This window comes from Scyliorhinus torazame, chromosome 1 (genome assembly GCF_047496885.1).
Source record: "Scyliorhinus torazame isolate Kashiwa2021f chromosome 1, sScyTor2.1, whole genome shotgun sequence".
In the NCBI taxonomy this organism is placed as follows: Eukaryota; Metazoa; Chordata; class Chondrichthyes; order Carcharhiniformes; family Scyliorhinidae; genus Scyliorhinus; species Scyliorhinus torazame.
Window position 1 is genome coordinate 371641306 of NC_092707.1, and position 19010 is coordinate 371660315.

Below are 19010 nucleotides of genomic sequence, written 5' to 3' on the forward strand. Positions count from 1 at the left end.
CACATGGCATGGAACTGACACTCCTGAAGACTTTATGATAACTCAGTACCATCTTACTTTGTCAGTTTTATTTTGTAGCTCACACAGGTGCTGCACATGGCCTTCAGAAGCTGGTGCCAAAAGAGGACAAAGAGGAGACCATTCTCTCTGAGAACACACCATCACAAGACTTATTTGCACCCTCCACCAACTCAGATACATCCACCTCGCTGGGGTCACCAAGACATGGAAACACATGGTGAAGCACACATTACAAGAAAGCAGAGGAGGCATTGGAAACAAGTATAGCAGTGGGGAGTTGCTGTCAGAGGGTGCAGGACCCTCCAAGCTGTGCTCAGATGGACACAGATTCTGAGTGGCATTATCCATTCACGAAGAGAACGCTTCTGGAGCAGGAGCAGAAAACGTGGGCTTTTGCAGAGACACTGTGTACAATTGTGGGGAGATTGAAGGAGTCTGGCTCTAGCATGAGTGCCATGGTGCCTCAGTAGGCCTTGGGACTGATACCTACCTGTATGGCACATCAGATGCTGTAGGCCACAGATTCAAACTGGTCCTAACACATTTAGGGGCAGAATGTCATGGAAATGACAAGGGGGTATTGCATGTTGGCTGGAGAGCTGACGAGAAACTTGTGTTGCTGATTATGGGGCAGGCCTGCCAAATCACAAGCCGGGCAGACAGTCAAGTCCAGTAGTGGGCCTTTCCTCTGGAATCAGGACCCCGGGAGTCCCACCTATCAAGAGGTGCAGGTAAGCAAGCGCCTGTTGTTCTTTTGCTCAGTAGCATCGCGGGCCTGCTGCCAGAACGACAGATACCAGAGGCCCAGGATTGTGGAGATCACAGTTAAGTGATGGCAAAAGGTGTTAATGGTGTGGGAATCACAGGCCAAGGTGGTGGTCGCAGGAGTAGGCACAGTTCAGTAGCAATGGCAGGGAATGGATCCCATTATGCACTCTCCCCACCAGCCCCCCCCCACCCCCGACTTCCCAATGTCGGGTCCCTCGATCAAGCACTGTATGCCTTTGAAAAATAAATCGCTTCACTGAGAAATAATACACAGCCACACATGTTCACTTGTCATGCACGGCACATGGCATCTAGCCCGCCCATAGTTGAGTTCACACCAGGGTAACAGTCCTTCCTGTTTATTCCCTTTGCTCCCATTTCCTTTCTTTTCTTTTTATAATTATTGGTCTGTGGACCAATTATCAGATGTGCATTCAAGCAGAAATCTCAAAGTTGGAACGGACTGCTTGCTAGGACACTGCGTTCCCAGGTTTTGTATTTTGGCACAAAGAAGCCAGACTCTTTGGCACTGAGTGAATTTTAAGAACCAGGTTTGGAGGGAGTCGGTTTGATTGGCTAACTAGCAACCGATGGGTTGGCCAAAGACAGTGTTCTGCCTGAACTTCGGAAAGACATTAATTGGAAGTCAACCCAGTGCCGAAAAGATCATTATCCCGATTTCAGCGGGAGTGGAGCAGGCTAGTCAATTTCAGCGGGAGCAGTGCGCAAGTGATTTCTGGGAGGTAAGTCTCTCCTTTAAAAACACTTGTCTTTGCAGGAGCAGGCCAGTCGATTTCAGCGGGAGCGGTACGTTAGTGATTTCTGGGAGACCTTCACAGGAGCAGGCTAGTCAATTTCAGCGGTAAACACTTACCTGGCCCCGTTTTCGGTCCCTCTTTGCTGTTTTTTTTTTAAATTTTAGTGTTTAAGGCGGGAACAGGAAGTTCGACCCGCGGACTTCTGGGACGACCCTCACCAATAAATTCTGGTGGAGAGGAAACCCGAGACACTACACATGTAGTGTCTCCCACCCGCCCTCCTCCTCTAACCTAATAATAAAACGCTTTGGTGTGAGGTAAGTACCATATTTTATTATTATTATTATTTTTAAAAAATTTAATTTAGTTGTTAGCCAGATCTTGGTAGAAAGTTAGAGGGATGGCAGGGAAGGGAGTGCAATGTTCCTCCTGCAGGATGTTTGAGGTGAGGGATGCCGTTAGTGTCCCTGCTGATTTTACCTGCAGGAAGTGCTGCCATCTCCAGCTTCTCCAAGACCGAGTTAGGGAATTGGAGCTGGAGTTGGAAGAACTTCGGATCATTCGGGAGGCAGAGGGGGTCATAGATAGCAGCTTCAGGGAATTAGTTACACCAAAGATTGGAGATAGATGGGTAACTGTAAGAGGGACTGGGAAGAAGCAGTCAGTGCAGGGATCCCCTGCGGTCGTTCCCCTGAGAAACAAGTATACCGCTTTGGATACTTGTGGGGGGGAGGACTTACCAGAGGTAAGCCATGGGGTACGGGCCTCTGGCACAGAGTCTGTCCCTGTTGCTCAGAAGGGAAGGGGGGAGAGGAGCAGAGCATTAGTAATTGGGGACTCGATAGTCAGGGGCACAGATAGGAGATTTTGTGGGAGCGTGAGAGACTCACGTTTGGTATGTTGCCTCCCAGGTGCAAGGGTACGTGATGTCTCGGATCGTGTTTTCCGGGTCCTTAGGGGGGAGGGGGAGCAGCCCCAAGTCGTGGTCCACATTGGCACTAACGACATAGGTAGGAAAGGGGACAAGGATGTCAGGCAGGCTTTCAGGGAGCTAGGATGGAAGCTCAGAACTAGAACAAACAGAGTTTGTTCTCTGGGTTGTTGCCCGTGCCACGTGATAGTGAGATGAGGAATAGGGAGAGAGAGCAATTAAACACGTGGCTACAGGGCTGGTGCAGGCGGGAGGGATTCAGATTTCTGGATAACTGGGGCTCTTTCTGGGGAAGGTGGGACCTCTACAGACAGGATGGTCTACATCTGAACCTGAGGGGCAAAAATATCCTGGGGGGGAGATTTGTTAGTGCTCTTTGGGGGGGTTTAAACTAATGCAGCAGGGGCATGGGAACCTGGATTGTAGTTTTAGGGTAAGGGAGAATGAGAGTATAGAGGTCAGGAGCACAGATTTGACGTCGCAGGAGGGGGCCAGTGTTCAGGTAGGTGGTTTGAAGTGTGTCTACTTCAATGCCAGGAGTATACGAAATAAGGTAGGGGATTTGGCAGCATGGGTTGGTACCTGGGACTTCGATGTTGTGGCCATTTCGGAGACATGGATAGAGCAGGGACAGGAATGCATGTTGCAGGTTCCGGGGTTTAGGTGTTTTAGTAAGCTCAGAGAAGGAGGCAAAAGAGGGAGAGGTGTGGCACTGCTAGTCAAGAGCAGTATTACGGTGGCGGAGAGGATGCTAGATGGGGACTCATCTTCCGAGGTAGTATGGGCTGAGGTTAGAAACATGAAAGGAGAGGTCACACTGTTGGGAGTCTTCTATAGGCCTCCAAATAGTTCTAGGGATGTAGAGGAAAGGATGGCGAGGATGATCCTGGATAAGAGCGAAAGTAACAGGGTAGTTATTATGGGAGACTTTAACTTTCCAAATATTGACTGGAAAAGATATAGTTCGAGTACATTAGATGGGTCGTTTTTTTGTACAGTGTGTGCAGGAGGGTTTCCTGACACAATATGTTGACAGGCCAACAAGAGGCGAGGCCACGTTGGATTTGGTTTTGGGTAATGAACCAGGCCAGGTGTTGGATTTGGAGGTAGGAGAGCACTTTGGGGACAGTGACCACAATTCGGTGACGTTTACGTTAATGATGGAAAGGGATAAGTATACACCGCAGGGCAAGAGTTATAGCTGGGGGAAGGGCAATTATGATGCCATTAGACGTGACTTGGAGGGGATAAGGTGGAGAAGTAGGCAGCAAGTGTTGGGCACACTGGATAAGTGGAGCTTGTTCAAGGATCAGCTACTGCGTGTTCTTGATAAGTATGTACCGGTCAGGCAGGGAGGAAGGTGTCGAGCGAGGGAACCGTGGTTTACCAAAGAAGTGGAATCTCTTGTTAAGAGGAAGAAGGAGGCCTATGTGAAGATGAGGTGTGAAGTTTCAGTTGGGGCGATGGATAGTTACAAGGTAGCGAGGAAGGATCTAAAGAGAGAGCTAAGACGAGCAAGGAGGGGACATGAGAAGTATTTGGCAGGTAGGATCAAGGAAAACCCAAAAGCTTTCTATCGGTATGTCAGGAATAAGCGAATGACTAGGGAAAGAGTAGGACCAGTCAAGGACAGGGATGGGAAGTTGTGTGTGGAGTCTGAAGAGATAGGCGAAATACTAAATGAATATTTTTCGTCAGTATTCACTCAGGAAAAAGATAATGTTGTGGAGGAGAATGCTGAGACCCAGGCTAATAGAATAGATGGCATTGAGGTACGTAGGGAAGAGGTGTTGGCAATTCTGGACAGGCTGAAAATAGATAAGTCCCCGGGTCCTGATGGGATTTATCCTAGGATTCTCTGGGAGGCCAGGGAAGAGATTGCTGGACCTTTGGCTTTGATTTTTATGTCATCATTGGCTACAGGAATAGTGCCAGAGGACTGGAGGATAGCAAATGTGGTCCCTTTGTTCAAAAAGGGGTGCAGAGACAACCCCGGCAACTATAGACCGGTGAGCCTCACGTCTGTAGTGGGTAAAGTCTTGGAGGGGATTATAAGAGACAAGATTTATAATCATCTAGATAGGAATAATATGATCAGGGATAGTCAGCATGGCTTTGTGAAGGGTAGGTCATGCCTCACAAACCTTATCGAGTTCTTTGAGAAGGTGACCGAACAGGTAGACGAGGGTAGAGCAGTTGATGTGTATATGGATTTCAGTAAAGCATTTGATAAGGTTCCCCACGGTAGGCTATTGCAGAAAATACGGAGGCTGGGGATTGAGGGTGATTTAGAGATGTGGATCAGAAATTGGCTAGCTGAAAGAAGACAGAGGGTGGTGGTTGATGGGAAATGTTCAGAATGGAGTTCAGTTACAAGTGGAGTACCACAAGGATCTGTTCTGGGGCCGTTGCTGTTTGTCATTTTTATCAATGACCTAGAGGAAGGCGCAGAAGGGTGGGTGAGTAAATTTGCAGACGATACTAAAGTCGGTGGTGTTGTCGATAGTGTGGAAGGATGTAGCAGGTTACAGAGGGATATAGATAAGCTGCAGAGCTGGGCTGAGAGGTGGCAAATGGAGTTTAATGTAGAGAAGTGTGAGGTGATTCACTTTGGAAGGAATAACAGGAATGCGGAATATTTGGCTAATGGTAAAGTTCTTGGAAGTGTGGATGAACAGAGGGATCTAGGTGTCCATGTACATAGATCCCTGAAAGTTGCCACCCAGGTTGATAGGGTTGTGAAGAAGGCCTATGGAGTGTTGGCCTTTATTGGTAGAGGGATTGAGTTCCGGAGTCAGGAGGTCATGTTGCAGCTGTACAGAACTCTGGTACGGCCGCATTTGGAGTATTGCGTACAGTTCTGGTCACCGCATTATAGGAAGGACGTGGAGGCTTTGGAGAGGGTGCAGAGGAGATTTACCACGATGTTGCCTGGTATGGAGGGAAAATCATATGAGGAAAGGCTGATGGACTTGAGGTTGTTTTCGTTGGAGAGAAGAAGGTTAAGAGGAGACTTAATAGAGGCATACAAAATGATCAGGGGGTTGGATAGGGTGGACAGTGAGAGCCTTCTCCCGCGGATGGAAATGGCTGGCACGAGGGGACATAGCTTTAAACTGAGGGGTAATAGATATAGGACAGAGGTCAGAGGTAGGTTCTTTACGCAAAGAGTAGTGAGGCCGTGGAATGCCCTACCTGCTACAGTAGTGAACCCGCCAACATTGAGGGCATTTAAAAGTTTACTGGATAAACATATGGATGATAATGGCATAGTGTAGGTTAGATGGCTTTTGTTTCGGTATATCATCGTGGGCCGAAGGGCCTGTACTGCGCTGTATCGTTAAAAAAAAAATTATCCTTGTATTATTTATATTTTCTTTCCTTTTCAACTGCCCTTTCCCCTCTGTTGGTTGTGTTTGTTTGTGTGTGTGTATTGAGTGGGGTGAGTGAGGAAGGGAGGGCTGACAAAGGGGTTTTAGATAGTCAGTTACATTCTCTGCCCGTTTAATTATATTACTGTACGTAATAAAAGGTTACTTGTGTTTTCAAGTTCCAGACCTGGTGACTGTAGTTAATTGGACTCAACCAAGAACCTTGGATATTCGAAAATAAATGGTGGACCAGTATGGGCTATGGGCCACGTTTCCGTACTTGGACAACGTCACCATCTGCGGCCATGATCAGCAGGACCACGACACCAACCTCCACCGATTTCTCCAAACCGGCCAAAAACTTAATCTCACCCATAATAAGGAGAAATGCGTTTTCCGCACCACCAGGCTAGCCATCCTCGGCTACATCGTGGAAAACGGAGTCCTAGGGCCCGACCCTGACCGTCTGCGCCCCCTCCTGCAACTCCCTCTCCCTCACTGTCCCAAGGCCCTCAAGAGGTGCCTGGGATTCTTTTCCTACTACGCCCAGTGGGTACACCAGTATGCGGACAAAGCCCGCCCACTAGTTAAGGCCACCCTTTTCCCTCTGGCAGCCGAGGCCCGCCAGGCCTTCAACTGTATCAAGACGGACATCGCCAAAGCCGCGATGCACGCGGTGGACGAGTCCGTCCCCTTCCAGGTGGAGAGCGATGCCTCAGAGGTCGCTCTCGCCGCCACTCTCAATCAAGCAGGCAGACTGGTTGCGTTTTTTTCACGCACCGTTACCGCCTCTGAACTTCGACACTCCTCGGTCGAAAAAGAGGCTCAAGCCATTGTGGAAGCCGTGCGGCACTGGAGGCACTACCTCACTGGTAGGAGGTTTACCCTCGTCACTGACCAACGATTGGTAGCCTTCATGTTCGACAATACGCAGCGGGGCAAAATCAAGAACGATAAGATCTTGAGGTGGGGAATCGAACTCTCCACCTATAATTACGATATAGTATACCGTCCTGGGAAGCTCAACGAGTCCCCAGAAGCCCTGACCCTTGGCACATGCGCTAGTGCACAAGAGGACCGACTACGGGCTATCCACGATGACCTATGCCACCCGGGGGGTCACCCGGCTCGCCCATTATATCAAAGCCGGCAACCTGCCCTACTCCACCGAGGAGGTCAGAGCTATAACCAGAGGCTGCCACATCTGTGCGGAGTGTAAACCGCACTTTCATCAACCAGATAAGGCCCACCTGGTAAAGGCGTCCCGGCCCTTTGAATGCCTCAAAATTGATTTTAAAGGGCCCCTTCCCTCGAATAATCGCAATTCCTATTTTCTCAATATTATTGATGAGTTCTCCCGTTTCCCGTTTGCCATCCCGTGCCCCGACATGACCACCCCCACTGCACAGTGTCTTCACCCTGTTTGGTTTCCCCAACTACGTCCACAGTGACAGGGACCCATAAGACCGATCCCCTGGTAGAGAGGGTCCAGCTCCTGCACTCAAACCTGCACTACGCACATGTTGAGCACCCCGATGGTCGACAGGATACCGTCTCCCTCCGAGACCTTGCGCCCGCAGGCTCCGCCACCACTACGTCCACAGTACTCCCCGCGCTGTAACCCGCTCTTTCTCCCATGCCCAGAGCCCCCACGCCCATTTGGCTCCCGCGCTCCATTCCACCCGGCACACCAGTCCGCAGGAATGAAGCTCAGAAAGAGCCGCTCCCGAGCCCACCCCTGGGGTTGCACCGGACCCACTTCCCCAGCCACCTGACGCGGCTGCAACACCAGTGCTTCGGCGGTCGTAACGTATTATCCGGGCACCGGACCGGCTGAACTTGTGACCCATCACCCCCGCCGGACTTTATTTTTTTACAGGGGCTGAATGTGGTGAATGTAAATACAGTTAATTCACCAGTTATGTTCTATGTTTGTAAATACAGTTAATTCACCAGTTGTGTTCTATGTTATTAACCCTGTGGGTTTTATCTGTGGGCCATTATATGGCTTCACCCACAGGGGGAGATGTTGGAGGATGTTGGAGCATGTACGGGCTCAGCCCATGGCTCCGCCCCTTTGAAGGAGTATAAGAATAGCTGGCCTGTGGGATCGTCCTCAGTATGTGCCAAACGCAGGCAGGCAAAGTTGATAGTTAATTAAAACCACTGTTTTACTCCGACACGAGTCTTTGAGTGAATTGATGGTCGCCTCACTGTGCCCATGGAAAAGAATGGCAAGCAACCTTGTGTCATTTTGTCCTTCAAGGGTGACACCTGTTCTTAACATGGGTCTTGAAGTTGTAATCCATGTCTCAGATGAAATACAGAATTTGACAGTTTTTTTCACATAGAATCTCCTTAATGGGTGGTTTTCATCTGTTGGTACATTGGATGGAATGTGACGCTGATTTATTAAATGCCTCGTGAATTTGGAGGTGGGGGCGTGCATTTCATTAAGCGGGAGAATGTCAGATGAGGATCCTGTCGCTTTAATGCCTCTTGTGCTGATTAAGTCTTGTGCAGGAAGGCTCATGGACAGCCTTCCTTGATCCCAGAGAAGCCTTGTTGCTGACCCCAGGGGAGGCGATGCAAAGCTCCCACAGGCTCTCTGGCCGACAGACAAGACCCCTCTCATACTGGCTATTGTTTCACAATGTCATGTATAGCCACAAACTGCCCTCAGAAGAACTAAATCACAGAATTGGTACAGCACAGAAGGAGGCCATTTAGCCCATTGTGTCTGCACCAGCTCTTCAAACCCGTACCCCTGCACATTGTTTCTAGTCAAATAATCATCTAATGCCCTCTTGACTGCCTCAATTGGACCTGCCTCCACCACACTTCCAGGCAGTTCATTCCAGACCCAAACCACTCCTGTGTTTTTTCAAACGTCACATTTGCTTCTTTTGCAAATGACTTTAAATCTGTGCCCTCTCTTTCTTGATCCTTTTACGAGGGAGGACAGCTTCTCTCAGCTGCTCTGTCCAACCCCCTCATGATTTTGAACATCTCCATCAAATATACTCTTAGCTCCCTTCTCTCCGAGGAGAACAATCCCGGCCTCTCCAACCTATTCTCATAAACTGACGTTTCTCAACACTGGAACCATTCTTGTAAACCTCTTCTGCACTCTATATGCGCCAATTTTCTGGCGGGGGTGGGGACATAACCCCATTATTTGAGAATCCCTGCCAGGGTCTCATTAATTTTATCCTCCTTGTATATAAAAACGATACGTGCATTCTGGAACTCCCAAGTGTTTCATGCTTGAAACAGAATATGAGTTATGAAGTTCAGACGGGCTGTTCCAAGACAAGCACTGGCAGTCCCTGCCACTGATATCCAAAGCGGTTGCTGTTCTTTCCTCCCATCCACTCTCCTCATTCTTGCTGAAACCAGTTTTTAAAAAAATAGGGCGGGATTCTCCGACCCCCCGCCGGGCCGGAAAATCGCCGGGGGGCGGGGTCCAGACACTGGCTGCCGGATTCTCCAGCGCTGGTTTTTCGGCAGGGGCAGGAATCACATTGCGCTGGTCGGGGGCCGTTGGCAGTGGCCCCCCCCCAGCGATTCTCCGCTCCGCGATGGGCCGAGTGGCCGCCTGTTTACGGCCAGTCCCGCCGGCGTAAATTAAACAAGGTCCTTACCGATGGGACCTGGCTCTGCGGGCGGCCTGCGGAGTCCTCGGGGGGGGGGGCACGGGGGGATCTGGCCCCCGGGGGGAGGGCCCTCACGGTGGCCTGGCCCGCGATTGGGGCCCACCGATCTACGGGCGGGCCTGTGCTGTGGGGCACTCTTTCCCTCTGCGCCGGCCGCTGTAACGGTCCGCCGTGGCCGACGTGGAGAAGAGCCCCCCTGTGCATGCACTGGGATCATGCCAGAACACGCTAGCACTCTTGCGCATTCGCCAACTTGCGCCGGCCGGCAGAGACACATTGGCGCCAGTTGGCGCGGTGCCAACCCGTCGGTGCCAGCTAGCGGGTGTCAACCCCGCCGGCGCCGGCCTAGCCCCTGAAGGTGCAGAGGATTCCACACCTTCCGGGTGGCCCGACGCCGGAGTGGTTCACGCCACTCCTCGGCGCCGGTATGGCCCGCCCCGCCGGATAGTGGAGAATCTTGGCCATAATTCTTACTCCTATTACTTGCCAAAGGTATTTAAGTTTCACCTGTTTTACATATTTTCACTTAACTCATTATGCTGCATTTGAACTCCATTGTGATGAAATAAAATATAAGGTGGACTCTTATCAAATATGATGTGCGATTTGTTGCTTCCATTTTGTTAGACGGGGCAACGAAAATGTAACACGGCCTTTAAGCCCACAAAAGAAATGAAACACTTCTGACATTGTTCTCTATTTCCTTTAAACAGTAGAAGCCCTGCATCTGGGAACGCTGATGGCAGCTCATGGATATTTCTTTCCGATCTCAGACCATGTACTGACATTGAAAGATGATGGGACCTTTTACAGATTTCAGGTAGATTAAATGCAAACTAATTATTGAAATGTGAAAATGGATCATTTTCATTTCTTGTTTTGTTTGAGCAATAGCCCGTTTCTTTTAAAGCTGCTGACCCATCACTTTCCTGCGGATAGGTGCCTATACTTCAGGTTATCTTGCCCTTTATTTTTGCCAGGACCTTTCCCCCTTCAGCCTTGGCAAAGTCCGGTAAGAACATAAGAACTAGGAGCAGGAGTAGGCCATCTAGCCCCTCGAGCCTGCTCCGCCATTCAATGAGATCATGGCTGATCTTTTGTGGACTCAGCTCCACTTTCCGGCCTGAACACCATAACCCTTAATCCCTTTATTCTTCAAAAAACTTTCTATCTTTATCTTAAAACATTTAATGAAGGAGCCTCAACTGCTTCACTGGGCAAGGAATTCCATAGATTCACAACCCTTTGGGTGAAGAAGTTCCTCCTAAACTCAGTCCTAAATCTACTTCCCCTTATTTTGAGGCTATGCCCCCTAGTTCTGCTTTCACCCGCCAGTGGAAATAACCTGCCCGCATCTATCCTATCGATTCCCTTCATAATCTTTTATGTTTCTATAAGATCCCCCCTCATCCTTCTAAATTCCAACGAGTACAGTCCCAGTCTACTCAACCTCTCCTCGTAATCCAACCCCTTCAGCTCTGGGATTAACCTAGTGAATCTCCTCTGCACACCCTCCAGTGCCAGTACGTCCTTTCTCAAGTAAGGAGACCAAAACTGAACACACTACTCCAGGTGTGGCCTCACTAACACCTTATACAATTGCAGCATAACCTCCCTAGTCTTAAACTCCATCCCTCTAGCAATGAAGGACAAAATTCCATTTGCCTTCTTAATCACCTGTTGCATCTGAAAACCAACTTTCTGCGACTCATGCACGAGCACACCCAGGTCTCTCTGCACAGCAGCATGTTTTAATATTTTATAATTTAAATAATAATCCCTTTTGCCGTTATTCTTACCAAAATGGATAACCTCACATTTGTCAACATTGTAAGCGGATTGTTTTTTTGTGCTGGTTTCGAAAGGCATTAAGAACATTTATCAGACCACTGTGCCACGTTCATTTAATTGTCCCCAAACCTAGTTTTCTGCTCCCAACATTATCGTGGCTCATAGATCAGTCTACATTCGCCCAGAAATTAGGCGAATGTGCTGAGCATGGAAATCTGTGTGAAAACACAACACGTTCATTTCTATTTAAATGCGTCTATCCTGGCATAAACAATGGATTTTCCGTCCGTTCCCGCTGGTGGGATCTCCCAGACCCAAGGACGGCGACCCCCCCCCACCATGGATTCCCCAGTGGCATAGGCTGTGAACAACAGGAAATGCCATCGACAGTGGCGGGGCCGGAAGATCTCGCCGCCAATGGCGTGCTTCCTCTGTCGCCGCTAACACATCACCGGGGGGCAGAAATCCCCACCCAGTAATATAAGCAGAAAGGAAGGCTTGCATTTATAAAGTACCTTTTACACTCTCAAGTTGTCCTTAAATGCGTCACAGCCGGGAAAGTACTTTGAAAGTAGTCACTGTTGTTTTGTGGGATAACGCAGCAGCTAATCCCAAACAGCAAACATGATTGATTGACCAGTTAATTTGTTGTTGGGGGTATTGATTGAGGGATAAATGTCAGCCAGGACACCAGGAGAATTGTCTCGGACACCAGAAGCCTTTTCTGCAAATTTGGAATAGAACTGGAAAATTCTGCATAGACTCAGCAACGTTTGGCAGTATCTGTGCAGAGAGAAACAGGAGGTAATGCTACAGGTCTGCTAATAGGAGAACTGTCTTGTTCTTCTTCAAATAGTGCACCGGCATCTTCTACGTTGACCTGTGCAGGCAGACAGCTTTTGTTTCATGACAGATATGAATATCTCCTTCAGTGGCAGTATGATGAAGTGGGGCTTGTTGAAGTGCTGAAGCCCACAGTTAGGGTTTCAGCTACCAGCTTTTTCCCTCAGAGATGAAAGCAATATGTCAACGTTAAGCTGACAATGATATGATAAGAATATTGGAAGAGGGCTGGGGTAGTCAACCCCTGCTCACCATTCAAAGAAGTGCTCCCTGGTTTCTTTCCTGAATGTCTTCTCTCTAATTTTAAGGTCACCGGACCTTTACATGGTCCCCGTCCCGCCCCGGCGATCTTGCGACGGGCACGGCCGAAGAATTCCGTTTATACACACTCATCACATATAATCCCACAGTGCAAAAGGAGGCTATTCGGCCCATTAAGTCTGCGAAGACCCCTGGAAAGAGCACCCTACCTAGGCCCATGCCCCCAAACTATCCCTGTAACCACACCTAACCTTTTGGACACTGAGGGGCAATTTAGCATGGCCAATCCACCTAAACTGCACATCTTTGGACTGTGGGAGGAAACCGGAGCACCCAGAGGAAACCTATGCAGACATGGGGAGGAAGTGCAAACGTCACACAGTCACCCGAGGCCGGAATTGAGCCCGGTCTCTGGTGCTGTGAGGCAGCTGTGCTAACCACTGTGCCACCATGCTGCTCATGCTATTCTCCTTGATCAGCAACAGAGTTTCCTTCTATTCACCCTATGTATTCCTTTCATAACCATAAAAACCTGAATAAAATTGCCCTTCACCTTTTATATTCCAGGGAATTCAAGTCTATTTGATGTCCTTTCTCCTCACATTCTAACGACTGAAGCCCTGGTAACACTCAAATTAAGATCCCACACTCATCTGTGAGCCACATCTGAATTTATTCTTTCAAACGTTTCTTAATTGGGACATTGCGCCTACTGACAGTTGCACTCCTACAAAACCAATAATACACCTTGTAAAGAAAATTTGAACATTTCAAGGAACAGGGCCACATGGACCTCTTTCTATGTTGTAAATTCTACATCACAAATTACAGTTTCTTAACAAGTTGCTACTTGTGATCTTTCTTGTTCATAACCCACTGTGAAACGAAAAGCAAGCCACTTAATTGATTACGTGACTGAATGTTTAGTCACCAGTGAACAATTCATCATTAACACCCCATAGACATTCTATTACTTTCACTCTTCAGCTCCATGTGGAGTCCTCTACATTTAACCCCGGGTTGCAATTAACTGTGTTGTAGTTTGGTCTTCTGACTATATGAGTGGGGTTTAATGCAGGAGTGGTGACTCCACCCACCATCTGAAAAGGTAGGGTGAGCCTGCCTCCACCAGCCCTGGAAGCTGTGTCTAAATATCATGTGGCTCAGGCAACTAATTGCCTGAAGTTATACATACATCTGTACGTGTGGATTAGGAGCAGGGGTAGGTCATTCAGCTCCTTTACGCCTGCTCCCCTCCCTTGTTAATCAAAGTGGAGTGGTGTAACAACAACAATCTCTCCCTCAACGTCAGCAAAACAAAAGAGCTGGCCATTGACTTCAGGAAGCAAAGTACTGTACACACCCCTGTCACACGAGGCCAAGGTGGAGATGGTTGACAGCTTCAAATTCCTAGGTGTGCACATCACCAAAAATCTGTCCTGGCCGACCCACATCGACGCTACGACCAATAAAGCACAACAGCGCCTTTACTTCCTCAAGAAAATAAGGAAATTCGGCATGTCCACATTGACTCTGACCAACATTTGCAGGTGCAACACAGAAAGCATCCTACCTGGCATGGCAACTGCTCGGTCCAAGACCACAAGAAACTTCAGAGAGTTGTGAACGCAGCCCAGTCCATCACACGAACCCGCCTCCCATCCATTGACTCCATCTACACCTCCCGCTGCCTTGGGAAAGCGGGCAGCATCATCAAAGACCTGGCTTACTCACTCTTCCAACTTCTTCCATCGGGCAGGAGATACAAAAGTCTGAGAACACGCACGAACAGGTTCAAAGATAGCTTCTTCCCCGCTGTTACCAGACTCCTAAATTACCCTTTTATGGACTTCTCTGATTAATAATACACTCCTGTATGTTCCACCAGATGCCGGTGTCTATGTATTTACATTGTGTAACTTGTGTTGCCCTATTACGTATTTTCTTTTCATATACTATATGATCTGTTTGAGCTGCATGCAGAAAAATACTTTTCACTGTACCTTGGTGTGGTGGTATGTATTAGGGGTAATACGGTACACCATGAATGCCGAGGAGCTATTGGAGGACAGATGCTGGGTCCCTATTGGATCTGCCGCCTACTGGGCTCCACCCAGATAGGCGGGGTATAAGAACCCGGTTTACTCCCCACAGCTGCATTCTGTGACTGAGCTGCTGGGGAACAAGTCTGCTCAATAAAGCCTCAATTGAAGTTCTCTACGACCAGCTACAACCCCCGGGGGAACGGGCAGGTAGAGAGGGAGAATGGAACGGTCTGGAAGACCGTCCTACTGGCCCTACAGTCTAGGAGTCTCCCAACTTCCCGCTGGCAGGAAGTCCTCCCGGATGCCCTTCATTCAATCCGGTCCCTGCTGTGCACCACCACAAACCAAACGCCTCACGAGCGTCTCCTTGTCTTCCCTAGGACGTCCGCCTCTGGAACGTCACTTCCGACCTGGCTGGCAGCCCCGGGACCCATCCTGCTCCGGAAACATGTGCAGGCGCACAAATCAGACCCACTGGTGTAAAAGGTACATCTACTCCATTCCAACCCGCAGTACGCCTACGTGGCGTACCCAGACGGCCGACAGGACACGGCCTCTCTGCGGGACCTGGCGCCCGCCGGAGCTCCCCACACCCCCCCAACACCAATCACCACCCCCTCACTCCTGCCGGTGCACCCCACAGCCACCCCCTTCCCGGGGGGATTGGTTCTCCTCCCAGGCCCGCCCAGGTGTAAGGAAACAGAGAGGGATAGCGCAATGCTCCCAGAGTCGACTGGACCCGAGCCAGCACCACCACCACCACCACCCAGGCTGAGACGCTCGGAGAGGGCGACCAGAGCACCATCTCGACTCATCGAGTCGACTTAAGATGTATCTAGTTCAGTGGCCCAGTAAAGCGGCATTGTTGTAAATAGTTAACGCTGCTAATCGGGTAAAATGTGAATAATCCAGTGGCCCAGTAAAAGCGGCATAGTTGTATATAGTTCAATGGTTAAGGCACCGACCCTGTAAACCCCTACCACCATGCCACCCACCACCCCGCCGGGTTCTTTTTTAACAAGGGGAGAATGTGGTGGTATGTATTAGGGGTAGTACGGTACACCATGAATGCCGAGGAGCTATTAGAGGACAGATGCTGGGTCCCGATTGGATCTGCCGCCTACTGGGCTCCACCCAGATAGGTGGGGTATAAGAACCCGGTTTACTCCCCGCAGCTGCATTCTGTGACTGAGCTGCTGGGGAACAAGTCTGCTCAATAAAGCCTCGATTGAAGTTCTCTATGTCTCGCCTCGTGTGTGATCGATGGTGCTACACTCGGTACACGTGACAATAAACAAATTAAATCCAAAATCTAACTAATTCTGCCTTAAAAATATTCAAAGATTCTTCTTCCACTGTCTTTTGAGGAAGAGAGTTCCAGAGACTCACTGACCCTCTGAGAGAAAAAATTGCTCCTCACCTCCGTCTTAAATTAGTGATCTCTTGGGCGTCATTCTCCGCAGGCGGGAGTCTCCGTTTTGCCAGCACCAGGGGATTTCCCGACGGCGTGGGGCTGCCCCACAATGGGAAACCCCATTGACCGGCCGGTGTTACGGAGAATCCCGCCGGCCGGTCGGCGCAGAAATGTGGCGGGGCGGGTAGGAGAATTTTGCCCCTTATTTTAAGACCCCAAGTTCTAGGTCTCCAACAAGAAGAAACATCCTCTCCATATCCACCTTGTCAATACCTCTCAGGATCTTAACGGTTTCGATCAAGTCGCCTCTTACTTTTCTAAACTCTAATGGATAGAAACCTAACCTCTCCAACGATTCCTCATAAGACAACCCGCCCATTCCTGGTAATAGTCTAGTGAATCTTCTCAGGACTGCTTCTAACACAATGACATTTTTCCTTACAGAGGGCGACGACTACTGTACACAGTATCCAGATGTGGTCTAACCAATGTCCTGAACAACTGATGCATAACCTCCCTACCTTTGCAACGAGTTCCCCTCACGATTAATTATAACATTCTATTAGCATCCATAGACTCCCCACAGTGCAGGAGGAGGCTATTTGCCCCATCGAGTCTGCACCGACCCTCTGAACGAGCCCGCTAACGAGGCCCACTCCCCCGCCCTATCCCTATAACCCCACACATTGATCATGGCCACTCCACCCAGCCTGCACATCTTTGGACTGTGGGAGGAAACTGGACCACCAGGAGGAAACACACACAGACACAGGGAGAAAGTGCAAACTCCACACACACACAGTCACCCAAAGCTGGAATCAATCCTGGGTCCCTGGCGTTGTGAGGCAGCAATGCTAACACCTGTGCCACCGTGCCGCCTGTTGGGCGGTGGAGAATCCAGGATCAGGCAGAGAACGAAACTGATCCCGTTCCAATGCTTCGGTCCCCCCCGCTGGCGTCAGGATCGAGGTTCACGCCCCGCGCCAGCGGGAGAATGTAGAAAAGGGGCCATGAAGACCAATTTGCATCTTATTAATGGATCGAGCACCATGTTCTCTGGGGCGTCGTGATTCTCTGGTCCTCTGGGTCGGGAATCACGTGGGCGAGAATTGGTGCACATCTTGACAAGCGTGGCCCTGACATGGTGGACCTCACAATGGGCCAAGAGGGTATCGGAGGGCCATCCTCTCCTCTTATAATTCAAGGCCTGCCCACTACACGCCCACTAGACACCCCCCTGCTGCGACTCCCGAATTAAAGAGACCCCCACCAGAGACCCCCTAATTAAAGAGACCTCCACCAGAAACGCCCTTATTAAAGAGACCCCCACCAGAGACCCCGAACAGAGGTTCCCCCATAAGAAAGACTCCTGTCTGCAATCTGCCCCAGAAGAGAGACCACTGTATGGAAGTCCTCTTGAAGCGACACCCCTGTATGGATTGCCCCCAGAAGAGAGAGCCCTGCCTGGAAACCCTGTTGGCGGCATGGTAGCCCAATGGTTAGCACTGTTGATCCACAGCTCCAGCTCCCAGATTCTATTCCCGGCTTGGGTCATTGTCTGTGTGGAGTCTGCATGTTCTCCCTGTGTCTGCATGGGTTTTTTCTGGGTGCTCCGGATTCCTCCCACAAGTCCCGAAAGACATGCTGTTAGGTGAATTGAACATTCTGAATTCTCTCTCTGTGTACCCGAATAGATGCCGGAATGTGGTGACTAGGGGCTATTCACAGTAACTTCATTGCAGTGTTAATGTAAGCCTATTTGTGACAATAAAGATTATTATTATTAGAAGAGAAACCCCTGCCCGGAAGCCCTCCTGAAGGGAGACCCTTGTATGGAATCCCCCAGAAGACAGACCCCTGTCTGGAAGCAAGAGAGCAGTCCAGACAGACAGAGGCATGAAAAAAAGATTACTGCCTTAACACTCACCTGTACAATACATCTGATGACTCATGATGTGGCGATGCCGGTGTTGGACCTAGGTGGGCAAAATAAGACGTTTTACAACACCAGGTTAAAGTCCAACAGGTTTGTTTGGAATCATTAGCTTTCGGAGAGCAGCTCCTTCATCAGGCACAGGAAGCAGTCAATTCTTGGAAAGAGAAAATCAGTCAGGTGGGTTTAAACCCCTGCCGATCTTTGATCTGCAAGCCATTCATTCATTTCTCTGTGAAACTAACAGAAAGCACTTAACTCTCTTTGATGTGGTCCAGGAGCTATCAATCCTAGCTTAATGTTTATAAACAGTTAGTTTCACAGCTGACTACTCCAAAGTAACTCAAGAGTGAAGGGAACTGAATGAAACAATGCAGGAAGCTATGTGTGTGTGGAAGCTGTCAATCACAGCCTGGGGAAAATGAAATGAAATGAAAATTGCTTCTTGTCACAAGTAGGCTTCAAATGAAGTTACTGTGAAAAGCCCCTAGTCGCCACATTCCGGCACCTGTTCGGGGAGGCTGGTACGGGAATTGAACCGTGCTGCTGGCCTGCCTTGGTCTGCTTTCAAAGCCAGCGATTTAGCCTTGTGCTAAACAGCCCCTAAACAGGTTCACAGATAAATTCACAGTCAAAGTTAACAACCCAGAAATAATTGCAAAGCAGGAGGTGAAAGGGAAGGAGGAACATCAAACAAATACAATCACTAGGGAAAGGGTACTAAGAACATTATTACAACTAAAAGCTGGCAAGTCCCCAGGTCCTGATATATTTCATCCTAGAGTTTTAAAGTAAGTGGGTGCTGATATAGTTGAAGCATTGGGTTTCATTTTCCAAAATTCCTTAGATTCTGGCAAGATCCCATCACATTGGAAATTAATGAATGTGACTCCTCTAATCAAGAAAAGGAAACAGAAATGAGGACATTCCAGCCAGTTGACTTGACATCCAACGTAGGAAAGTTGTTAGAACTTATTTTTAAAGGGATAATAACAGAGCACTGAGAAAATCTCAGTGTAATCAGGCAGAGTCTACATGGTTTTATGAAAGGGAAATCAAGTTTGGCTAACATGTTGGAGTTCTTTAATGAAGTAAAAAGCAGCATAGATAAAGGAGAACCTGTGGATGTGTTGGACCTAGGTTTCCAGAAGGCATTTTACAAGGTGCCACATCAAAGGTTACAATGCAAAACTTGAGCCATGGTGCAGAAGATAACAC

General features: G+C 49.1%; 1 protein-coding gene across 3 annotated transcripts in view; it reads left to right on the forward strand.

Annotated features, from left to right (window-relative positions):
* LOC140426578 (regulator of G-protein signaling 7) overlaps positions 1-19010 on the forward strand; it is a 699692-nt gene that overhangs the window by 486832 nt on the left and 193850 nt on the right. For all 3 annotated transcript variants that reach the window (XM_072511531.1, XM_072511522.1, XM_072511539.1), the window contains exon 5: positions 10219-10325. In XM_072511531.1, the coding sequence (XP_072367632.1) occupies positions 10219-10325 (107 nt within the window). The remainder of the gene's footprint in view (positions 1-10218; positions 10326-19010) is intronic.